The 12,607-nt window shown below is 37.2% G+C and overlaps 1 protein-coding gene across 1 annotated transcript; it reads right to left on the bottom strand.

Annotated features, from left to right (window-relative positions):
• Positions 1-3,524: 3,524 nt before the first annotated feature.
• LOC143890924 (LYR family of Fe/S cluster biogenesis protein) lies at positions 3,525-10,502 on the bottom strand. Its single transcript, XM_077395597.1, has 3 exons — positions 10,316-10,502; positions 8,766-8,770; positions 3,525-3,608 (listed from the first exon to the last, which is right to left on the bottom strand). The coding sequence occupies exons 1-3, from the start codon at positions 10,500-10,502 to the stop codon at positions 3,525-3,527; spliced, it is 276 nt and encodes a 91-aa protein (XP_077251712.1).
• Between the last annotated feature and the right edge of the window lie 2,105 nt (positions 10,503-12,607).

The raw sequence follows: 12,607 nt of genomic DNA on the forward strand, positions 1-12,607 counted from the left end.
ACTCAATTCAAGAAGTCAACGACCAAAACTTTTTTGTCCCTTGTGATTGGATTTCAGGGGATCGAGAAGAAAAGAGGAACTTTACTTGTTATTTGGGCTCCTCTACCTTTACAAAAATGGAAAAGACTTTTTACAGTATAAACACAACTCCCTTTATGGCGATGTCAAGACACTCAGAATGTAATTGACACATGCAGAATGTGAATGACTTGCGGGTAGAACATCGATGCACGTAGAACGTAAATGACACTGCCGATTCACGTTGAGTGCAAATGAGTCTAACGGTCGACAAGCTACTAGATTTAACTAACCAATAAAACAACAGAAACAAGATGCCAATGCAATGGATAGTGAATTAAAGAGAAAAACTCGCATGCGAAGATGAATTCATTGCTTCCTTAATTAGATTCCACAACTAGGATAAGTAAAAGACACTACAGAAAAGTAAATGATGAAAAACAAAGGGGAGTGATAAATCGACTCCCCATGTGTCTTTCTCTCTCCTCTAGGTTAGAGAGAGAAAGAGGAGAGAGATAGATACATGGGGAGTCGATTTATCACTGCCCAAAACAAATACTAAAACATATTTGATTTATGTTCATGGATCTATTCTTTGGAGACAGGAGTCACCTTATATACCTTTATTTGTGTAATTGCTCATCATTACCCCATGTTCTCGAGGAAGGAACTTCCGATGACTGTCCGTTTCAGGCTCCGTTGTTTCCATGTCCTCCTCCATTCCAAGTGGTTGTTACCCTCACCTTGTTTCAAGGGAAAGATGGAGTGTCACTTCTTAACTCAGTCCAACTGGGCCATTGTTTAGTAACTCAGTCCCTACTTAGTACTTACCGATCGAATTCAAAATGGGTGTAAACAGTAAGCCTTTTGACTTCTTTTTTTTATGATATAGGGTATCCCCACCCCATTTTAGGGTGGGACTAATCTCCTATGGATGCAAGCAATCACCCTTTTGACGTAGCTCAAACAAATCATCATCCAGGGTAAATCGGTCTTTGGCGGCCGATATCTAATTTAAAATGGGTGTAAACACCACCCCTTGTTTCCAGGCGTGGAGGCACATATAGCATGGGGTGGGCCATATACCCCCATCCCCCGCCTGAAAAATCGGTTAAAAATCCCTTTCATAGCTAGACAAGGAATTAAAAAGTTAGTAAGCGGGGGCCCCCTAATGAGTCCGGCCCTCCAAGTACAATTTAGTCCGCTGCCCACCCACCCCAAATGTAAATTCCCTGCCCTGCCCATACTTGTTTCAATAAGGAACAATTACCAATGGGGGACAAAAATTAGGCAGAATTATCAACAGGACCCATGCTTTTATGAAATTATCAACGAGGGACAAAAGAGGTCTTGTCAGTAAAAGGTGGACGAAAATGCCCTTTTCTTAAGCAACAAGTTTGCTTTTCCACTTTTCCATCTTCTCTCTTAAATACCCTCTTCTTTTTTTTACTTTTTCATTTTCAACTTTGTCTGTTTTACCCTACCAGTCATCATCTTCATCGTTTAGCCACCATTGGAGGCAAGAAAGCTCGAAAACTTGAAACGTGAGTTCATTCCCATCCATCTCTCTATATCTAGGTTTTGTTTTTCATTTCTTTTAGGGTTTTGCATTTCTCCTCCCTTTCAATGGCGGATGAGGAAGATGAATAGTAAAGTAGAAAGAAAAAAACGGTGAAAATGAACGAGTGAAAAAAACAGAAAGTAAAAAGGTGTTCATAAGGGACTTGTTAAGCCCATTCAAAAATTGGTAACCTCATTTTGATACTAGATAACCCCAATCCCAGAGACTTGAAAATCCCCTTCCAAAACTCCAGTACCTTCGGCCAATTTTAAGGGACTTGATAAGCCCATTCGTAAATTGGTAACCCCATTTTGATACTAGATAACCCCAATCCCAAAAACTTGAAAACCCCCTTCCAAAACTCCAGTACCCTCGGCCAATTTTTAGGGACTTGAGAACCCCATTCAGAAATTGGTAACCCCATTTTTTATACTAGATAACCTCAATCCCAGAGACTTGAAAACCCCCTTCCAAAACTCTAGTATCCTCGGCCAATTTTCAGGCACTTGATAAGCCCATTCAAAAATTGGTAACCCTACTAAAAGTTGTTAACCCCCTTCCAGAGAGTTGATAAACCCCTTCTGCTACAAAACCCCCTGCCTATAGCAACTCTTCTAATGGCATTGCGATTTTGCTCATGATAGAAATAACAAAAGAAATGGATGTTGTTTTCATTAAATGTGCTTCATGTATTACTTCCCAATTTGTGTATTACAAAAAAAATTAAGTATATCAAAAAATGTGTAACCATCCATTCATGTATTACATCAATTTTTTCTTACACAACCACTTGTCTTCCAAAAAGTGAGTGAAGCCATCGATGCATTATCTCCAGAACACACCCTAAAATACAAACCGCTAAAACCCTAAACAAGATAAATCAGAAAATAGAGGAATGAAAATAGTGCAAAATCATAAAAAAAAAGAAGAAAACAAAACCTAGATACAGAGAGATAGATGGTAAGAACTCAACATTCAAGTTTTCAAGACTTGCAAGCAACAATGGTGGCTGAGCAAGGAGGAAGATGACTACTAGGGTACAAAAATCAAAAAGGGAAAATGGAAAAGTAAAAGTAAAAGAGGGAGAAGGAAAAAACAAGATGAGAACATGTTGTAAGTGCCAAAGGGCATTTTTGTCCAAGTTTTACTGACAAGACCTCTTTTGTCCCTCATTGATAATTTTTGAAAAGCATGGGTCCTGCTGATAATTACGCCTAATTTTGTCCCCCGTTGGTAATTGGTCCTTTCAATAATTACAATCTACGTTCGACACATTCCTAATTAGCTATTGGAGGTTTTTACACTTTCAAAAAACGTACACACTTGGTGAGGCAACTAACTTTTGAGAAATTATAGTAAAGAAACAGAAGTTTGAATTAATAGAAATAGAAATTTTAGATTTAGAAGGTCTTTAATAGTTAAAATGAATCTTTACATTTAGGTTTTCTCATTTTATAGATGGAAAGTGATATTTTCACTCTTTATTTTTACGTGGGGCAGCCCTCTATAGTGTATTTATGACTAGTCTTTTACATTAGAGGGGGCTATAACAAGTAGAAAAAGGGGCAAATGTATAGGGTTTCATTTGGCAAAAGACTACAAATAAGTAAAAAATCCCAAATTTCCAGGGAAACATAGAAGATTAAATACCCCCAAAATAATTTCTATAAATTATACCAAAATGGCAATAATACTCTACCAATCTAGGGTTTCTTCTTAATGTTACTACCAATCTAGGGTTCATTTAACAAAAATCATCAGTAAGAAAAATCTCAAATCTCTCCAGCAAAAAGAAAACCCAAAACACATTCTACAAATCAGACCGAAATCCCACCAACCCAATACCAATCTCGAGTCTATACTCTCTCAATTTCAAAATCTTCCTCAGAGGGTTTTACTTTTACAAAGAAGAGAAAAAAAACACTAGGGTTTAGGGCTTTTAATTTTAGGGGTTTTGTTTGGTGGTAGGTGATAGATTGAGGTCAGAAATTCCTTGTGTATCAGGATCCTTAATCTGATCGATCTGTTTCTGTGGACCCCGATCCGAGAGAGGGAGCGGTGAGGGACGTGCCCCCACGCGCTAAGATCTCTATGGATCATCCACGTGAATGGAGAGCTCTACCAAGGAACTCTCGAAAGAAGTGCCCCTCACAGCATGAGTGGCGATAAAGGGTGAGATACCTCTCGATTCGGGGACTAGCCCAGATTCGAGGCGTACCTTAAACAAAGAAGAGTCGCCATCCAAGGAAGTGGGCCAAGGATCCCATACTATGCTCTGTTGCAACGGATAACCAGAGATATAAAAGAAGGTTCGTGCCTGGTTACGAATTCGGAAGGTCTAAAGAGCACCTCATCCGCCCAAGTGCAAACACCTGGTCTCTTATGCCATTTATTTAATAATTTTAAAGGGTTTTGGGCGAAAGTCATATGAAATGGGAACGAATATCTCCGAGAAGACGTCTATATAATCATGCATGTCTCGGAGATGAATAATAAGCACACCTAAAAGAAATGAAAGAAGTGTCGCCTAAGCAAAACTAGGTTATAAGTGACATGCCTAATGGGTGTCTAAGTTCTGGTGTGCAAGCACATGCATGTTACAGCTAAATGTATAGGATCTGTACATGAAAGTAAGAAAACATAGCAAAAACATACAACACAAATCAACTCTATACCTGACTGGACAAAATGAGTCCTAACTCTAATGCGACCTGACTCGGACCAAGATGGCCGTCCATCCCAGCTGCTCTACGTATCCCGGCCTCGGGAAGAATCGGAGTCAACGTAGTTCGATGCCCTATTCTGAACTACTATGCCTAACCATCTAGAACCGCTATCCCAGACTCAATTCCACTAAACTCGACTGATTTTAAAGCTTTTTTGTACAATTGCTTAAGTTCATGTGAGTTGTAATTTTTAGGACTCTATATGCCCTAACTAATGCAAGTTGGTTAGCCTTAAGCTAATGCAGGTGGGCCCTACATCCTACGTGTATCTAGGCTATGCAACCTAAGGAAAACCATGGGTTGGTTATATGCTTCCTAGTCTAGCCATCGGTTTGACTAAATGTCTAACCGATCGACTCGAGGCCTCCTAACTCTAGGGACACTCACACGACAGGACACACTACATCAATACAAATCAAGACCGACTCCTAACTCTAACACACCCTAAATATCTAGGACAGAGTCCTAACTCTAAGGGAAGATCTTTTTGAAAAAAGTTTTGAAGTTTTTTGTATTTTTGGGAATGTTTGAAATATCTATATTTAAAAGTTTGAAGGTTTGGCTGGACTCGGGATGTGGATCCCAAGCTGCACTACGTACCCTTTGGAGAGGGATCAAGCCAACGTAGTTCGGAAACAGATTTCCTAACTACTACTAAAGACTCAATATTTTTGAGATTTTCGGTTTTTAAGATATTTTTGAATTTTTAAGTGTTTTTGAAATGTTTTTTTTTTTAAGTGTTTTTGAGATATTTTTGACATTTTAAGTGTTTTTGAAATGTTTTTGAATTTTTTTAAGTGTTTTTTTTTTTAGATGTTTTTGGATTTTTAAGTGTTTTTGAGATGTTTTTTGGATTTTTAAATGTTTTTTAGATGTTTTTGGATTTTTAAGTGTTTTTGAGATGTTTTTGGTGTTTTGGTGTTTTTGAGAATTTTTGACACAAGAAGAACAAAATCCTATCATCATAAGGGCAGGACTGACTCCTGAAATCTCGCAAAGGTCGGACAGCATCCTATGCTTTGCGGGGGAAAAAGACAGAAACACGACTCTGGAAGGGTTGGACAGCATCATATACCTTGCAAGAGCGGATAGAAGAACAAATGATTTGATAAGAGGTTGGAAAGAATCTTAACCCCTATGATGATAGGACTGACTCTTGAAAGAAAGACCGACTCTCTAGCTAATAGAGTAGACTCCTATGTGAAAGGAAAGACTCCTAGTGTACAACCCTAAGAGAGGAGTGCCAATGAGACTAGGCTAGTCGCCTAAAAGAAGAGAAGATAAAAAGGTGTTAGTGAAACTAGGCTAATCTCCTAAACACAGAGATGGGCTCCATTGCCCTTGCAAAGACAAGATGGGTAAGGTTTTTAACAGACCAAGTCGGTCTTCAACTAAGAAAGGAGTTTCTAACAATGAGGCTAAGCAAGCCTTCTACGTGCGACTCACTAATGAGACAAAGCATGTCTCTTAAAGAAAATGACTCTCCATTGAGACATAGCTCGTCTCCCTAAACAATGACTCTTAGAGAAATCTTCCATTTGCCCATGCAATAAAAAAAAAGAACCTAAGGTCTAAAAGATTAGGCAAGTCTTCTAAAGAAAAGAGGGGAATGCTACTTAGACTGAGCAAGTCCTCTAAGGATGGGCTTGGGCTATCGCCTTCATCGCCCAAACAAAGATAAGAAAATGAGATAACTGACAGACCAAGTTGGTCTTCGACTAGAAGAGGGTTTAAGACCTGTGAGACTAGAGGTAGTCTCCTATGGGTTGACTCAGTAATGAGATACAGCCTGTTTCCAAAGGGTATGAGTTGTGAGACTTGAATAAAAAAAACTTAAGGGCTAAGCTCTAGACAAAGCTTGTCTCCGAGGGAGGAGTGCTTTACGAGACATAGTGTGTCTCCTAGTGGGGATTGCTATCATCAGAGGTGTAAAGGCTGCTAGCTCTAAAGGTATAGGGGCTGCTGATATCAATGTGAAGGGATGATAAGACCCAAGAGGGATAGGTTATGTATTATTCCTATGCATGCCAGAAGTCTTTTAACAAAATCAACAAAATCAGTGTGATTCTAGACAAAAGATTGAACTGTTTCAATGCATCACCCAAATACAAGACTCAAGAACTCAACCCATGTGCTTACAAACCCATTGAAGAGTAAAAATGATGCAGGCTGATGCTATTGATTTCATCCATCAACAAAATATCAAAAGAATACTCTCCAGGCCTATGACATTAACACCACTATACTTTGGTTTCAATGAATAATTGGTCCATCAATCAAAAGAAGAAATATTAAACACTCTAGCATATGACCTACAAATTACATCATTCAATAACTCGAATTTTTAACACATAAGCTCTGCACCAGTGGTCATATTTACCCAACCATAAAGATCAAAATTCCATTCTCCTCTTTGCAAAATTTTAAGGAATGACCTGACCTAAGCTATGGGACCATATCCTATGGGACCATATCTGCCTAAGTCTTATAGGCAACCTAGCACTAAATGAAAAGCAATTACATGCTCGGTCAGCACAAAATCCTGAACAACAAATATACATATATATAGCAGTTCCCATTCTCCTTGAACACAACTATTTCCAGTATATTGAACTGAGGAAACAAAATCATATTTTATCAGAGGTTGCCTATCTACCAAATCCCAACCAATTCTCCTTACCGTTGAGACTTCAATGGAAGAATAAGAAAATAATACTAGTCACAATTTCTGTAATTGAGTTGACTTCAAACTTATACTAAACATACTCCTTCAGGCTAAAGTATTCAACAAATGAAAGTCTCAGAATAGCAAATATTCACGATAAGATTGAATGAAGAAGTAAAAGGAGCGTCACCACATTCAGTTTGCGTCCAAACCACATGCAGAAAAGGAGCTGAACTAATGCCAACATAGTGCAGAACTGTGTATAAAATGAAATGAACTAGTGACAACAACAGAGCAGAACTATGCATTGAAATGAGCCCTAACCATTGCTCAAACAGGGCAAATATATGTGCATTGAAATGAACTACACCAATGTTCCAACATAGGGCAGATATGTAAATAAAGCCAATTTAATGAGCATTAATCACACTTAAAATGAAAGAAACTATGAATAAGATTCAATTTAAATTTCTAACTTGTAGTCGATTTTCCTTCTCACACTTTCTGTTATTAAATGCAACAACTTAAAAGCCTATTTTCATTAGATAAAGGAATTTATAAAGAGATGACAAATATTAATTAGGGCATATAGTTATAATTCAAACACAGAGCTTGTGCATTTTAATTCATGGTTTAACCTATATATGGTCAGCTAGAGATGCAAGTAGGCCAATTTAAAGCAAAAATTTAATTGGGGATCGGATCAAAACCAATTCTTTATTTTTACTTTCAACACAAAGCTCAAACCACCAGCCCACCTTGAACCCCCCTTTACAGACGACAAAACAGTTCAGGTGGATGAACATATCAATTCAATTTGCTGACATTTTGGAAAGAACTATCATATAGACGCAAAGTACTTATTTTCAACCAACATATTGCATTGAACTAATTGTCCTCAGCCCAATCTGTTATGGAATAATAATAATAAAAAAAAAGTCCCTTTTTTTTTTAAGATCATCACAACAAGAACATCATCAATGGAAAACACATTTCCAATTTGCCATAATTTCCAAATAGAATTAATGTAAGACTTGGTCTTAAAATAAATTTTTTATAAATTTATCCCTAATGCAACCAAAAACCATTTGGACATAAAGAATGCAAACTGGATTTGAAAACATAATTACAGCCTATATGAGAACATCCTAGCTGAGCAAGGCTGACTATAATGAGGAACGAAAATTTAACTTGCTCACTTATAAAATTCCTATTAAAATGTAAGCTATGAAACACATACAAATACTTTAAGGATCAATGATCATGCAAACCAATTCTAAATTGTAACAGGTTTGTGACAGATATAGCTCTACGACCAACAAGTTAACAGACCTTGACATAAAAGGAAATAATCAAAATGAGCAGTAAACTCAACTCTTCCTTTAATTCTAAATTTATGATGTACATTACAATATTCCAGATTTAAACACCTTATAGGAAGAGTGTTAATCATAAGGAAATTACAATCACTAAGTGTTATGTGATGACATTATCAGCAATACAACCAAACACCCTAACACATTATCATGATTCTTACATTTACACACTCATTACTAGGAACTCATCATGCCTGTATCGGATATCAAAAATTTTCATTTTTCATTGATTATCAAAAAATAGATTTGAGATTTCTTTTTTCTTTTTTTATTTATTTAAACAATCAATTTTCATCAAAATAAACACCAATCATCATACCAAAACTGTCAAATTCCACACAGTAGCATATTTGTTTACGAATTTCATTAGATATGACAATAACACTACCCTTCCTTCCTTTACCATGAGCATAAATCACATTCCCTGCACATAAGTGCGTCGAATTACCTCATTTTTGTTAGACAAAGAGGAGCATGATCACAATTATGATTCCAAAACACAGATTATAACAGACATTGCAAAATATTTTCTTATAGATTCTTCTTACTTATAGAAAACTCCCAACTATTCTTACCAACACTTTGAAAGTTCCAAGTTCAGAATATGACGTGAAAATTCAAATAAACTTACATGAGGTATTCAATTAATCAACGAAATAATCTTTTCTCTATTTTTCTAAATAAGGTCTGGATCAAACAAAAACTGAACCTCATTCTTCTTGATCATCCAAAATCAAGTGATTCTAACAAGCTTTTTAATATGATTTCTTTTTTAGCATGAGTAAACATGTTACAAATGTAATGAAAACAGAGCATCAAACTTTTGATCCTTGAATAATGACTATAAATTTTATATGCATCCTCATTCATAAGATCTACAGAATTATATTATAGAAAGTTTTCAACACATACTTTACATATAACCTTGTACTCAAAGAAACAAATAATCTTCAATATGAATGTAAAACCAGAGGATTAGAAGATCACTAAAGAAAAAATAATAATAATAATAATTAGCTCAAAAGAGAGTTGTACCTTTCTCCTTTTCTTTCAAAATTTTCAGATTATCTTTAACCGAGAGAATCAGATTTGAATGAAACTTGCAGATCTTCCTTCTTTTTACACCCGACGAATTTTTGATTGTATCAAAATACACAGACCGAAGGATTTAATGAACAGATCTAATGTTTTGAGAGACAGATCTTAAGCTTTGAAAGATAGATCTAAAGTTTCTGGTTCAAATTTGCAATTGAAGACTTAAACTAGGATTTCTAGAGTAAGAACATAGTAGAATCATCAAATTCAAAGAAAAATAAGAATAATTTTTTGATCGGATCCTGGTCGGAGCCAGGTCGGAGAAAATGTGACGATCTAAAAATCTGATCAGAGAGTTGAGAGCTAGGGTTCGGATTGAGAAAGACAAAATGAATATGATCACGTTCCTTCGGATCTAATAAGGAACATAACAGAGGCGGTCGGAGATCCGCCGGAGAAGACGATCGAAGGATATCAGATCCACTCTCTCTCTCTCTAAAATTCTCTTTTCTCTCGCTCTTTCTCTCTCTGCAGACGAAAATCTCTCTTTTTTTTTTCAAAAATGAGAGAAAAACTGATATTTAAAGGAATTTTGGGAGATTGATATCAGCACTCCAAGAATGATGAGCGCGCGGAAAATTGATGAGCGCATGAAAATTTGATGATCGTGCGGTTTCCCTTGTCTTTTCTGGATTCGAATAGACACCGCTCAGGATAAATGCACCCCCCTTCTCTGAACTTGACCTACGACTTTGCTCGACCCGTTCACTAGGCAAACGCGCTCGGATTTTGATGAAATTTCGCAGGGACCTAGCTGGGATCCTAACCTAGCCTAGGGTAAAGTTTGGGACCCTAAATCACTCATTTGATAGGCTTTTGCACAAAATTGGATGGATTAGGGCACAGTCAAAATGGGGTGTCTACAGTTTCTTACCTCTTCGAAGGAGATATTCAATGTAGATGAAGTTCTTTTTATCAATGGATTTGGAATTTCTGCGGAATTCTGCAGAGACTATGGATTCGATTCTGCGACGATCTTCGGGAGCTTTGGAACGAGCTGCTCGTAGAAACCCTCTGTAAAGAGCCAACACCTGCTTTTGCATTCCAGAAAGCTTCGTCATGAGGAAGAAAGTGGGTGCGGTTATCAAATTAGAGGTAGGTAAATGAGAGGAATGATGCTTATAGGGGAATTCATACAACCGGTATGTATGCATACACGTGCAAACAAAAAAATACAATGGATCCACATTGTTTGGGTGATCCAAACCATCGATTTGTTTGTTCTCATGTAGATAGGACTTGCCCAGAAAATCTTCTCCATGGGATGATCCTAACCGTCCGATTCGTAGAGGCATCTATATTGTGCCATCCATTTTAAACCTCCACTATTGACAAGGTTAGGATCATCCTATGGAGAATTTTTTTTGGGCACGCCCTATCTACATCAGGGACTGATAAAAGAAAAGTTTAGATCACCCAAACAATGTGGGCCTCCCCTTCCCGTGTATTCTTGGTGTGCATGTGCATGCAAGGCCATCCACCATATACAATCTCTGTGTTGGGTTAAAATCCACCATCAATCGGAAGTGGAGACGTGACGGCAACCAATGGCAAGTAAGAACTCTAATCCTTCTTATAAATAAAGACACAATCTCTAAGGTGCAGCGGCCAAGTGCACAAGGCTCCCGCCATTGTGAGGACTAGGCCGGGAGGGCTAGATGTACGCAGCCTTACCCCTACTTTTCAAAGAGGCTGCTTCCATGCCTGCAACCCGAGCAACCTTACCGCTGCGCCAAGACACAATCTCTACGGTATAGAACTTAAATCACTTTTACGTTCTTTCAAGTCTAGAGTTCTTCTCAGGGTGCTCATACTATTGTTGCCGGTTTTGATTTATTCTCGGAGTCCGAACTCTGTGTGATTTTTTGACTCTTTGTCACCTCCTCAGGGGTGCTTCTAACTGGGACTCCCAACCCATAGGTTGACTTCAACAGGACCCGTCAAGTCCCGGTGTGGGCGGTACATCAAAAGTGCTGCTCTTGATATTTGATCCAACAGCAGCCTCTTAAAATTGATTGAAAAAATTGCCAACGGGGGACATCAAAATACGAATATTGCTAACAGGGGACACACTTTTGAAAAGTTGCTAGTGAGGGATGAAATGGGGGTTATCAATCGATGCTTCGTTTGGTTGCTAGTAAATAGAGATATTCCATTGGATTTTTGTGGAGAAGGGAGGTGACATCAGCTTTACCTTGGAAGTCTCCCATGTAATTTTCTAGGGAATGGTGCTCTCTCTTCCCTCTATCTCCACTCATAATGACACCCTTGTCTAATAAATGCTTGTCCCTTCCTTTGTCTCCCCCATTTTTCCACAAAAAAATCCGATGGAATTTTGTTTTACTAGCAACCAAAAAAAGAGAGTTATCAAACTCTCAAAAGAGGGTTATCAACCCCTCTTTAACAATTTTTCAAAAATGGGTCCACCGTTGGCAATTCTCATATTTTGATGTCCCTCATTGGCAATTTTTCCAAACTAGTAAAAATGCACTTCATCTACATAAAAAAAATAATCATATGTTGTTTGTTTTTTATATCAATATGGATCAGTGCTTATATCTTGAGTGCTTGTGCAAATGCCATCAATTATTTTGTTTCGAAGATGATCATTGACTATTTATCTTAATATATGACATGATAGGCATATTGAAGAGACTTGCAAAGGGTTTTCATTTGCTTTATGATCATATAACATATGCAGTATATATGCTATTATATATCAGACTCCTCATGAAATTTATGTTTTCTGACAAGCATACTATAACGTAAAAGAGAATAGTGGGAAGCAAAATATCCTTTTGAAGTTATTTTATTGCATATAAGGATAGAAACCCTAAATCCTAAATCAAAGAGAATGACCAAAAATGTCTTAAAAAGGTTACAATAAAATGAGTAATGCTAAATTCAATGCTTTATATCATTCACTAAAGAAATGGATGGGATGCCAACATCCTTCCCATAATGGGCAAGCAATCTATTTCATCAAAAAAATAAAATAAAAAGTACACCTAAATTATTTGAGAGATGACACAAGAAAATGACTCTAATTCTTCAATAATAACCGATGATAAAAAGAACTTCAATTTATTCCATTCAATCAACAAATTGATAGGAAAATGATATACTGCACTCCAATACTATGGTGATGACTCTACTTTAGTTGTAA

Source organism: Tasmannia lanceolata, unplaced genomic scaffold, assembly GCF_043159265.1.
Source record: "Tasmannia lanceolata isolate RefF3 unplaced genomic scaffold, GAP_Taslan_0.1 ptg000013l, whole genome shotgun sequence".
NCBI classification, from domain to species: domain Eukaryota; kingdom Viridiplantae; phylum Streptophyta; class Magnoliopsida; order Canellales; family Winteraceae; genus Tasmannia; species Tasmannia lanceolata.

Excerpts from the sequence above, each read along its gene's own strand:
- LOC143890924 (XM_077395597.1), bottom strand. The coding sequence starts at position 10,502 with ATGACGAAGCTTTCTGGAATGCAAAAGCAGGTGTTGGCTCTTTACAGA.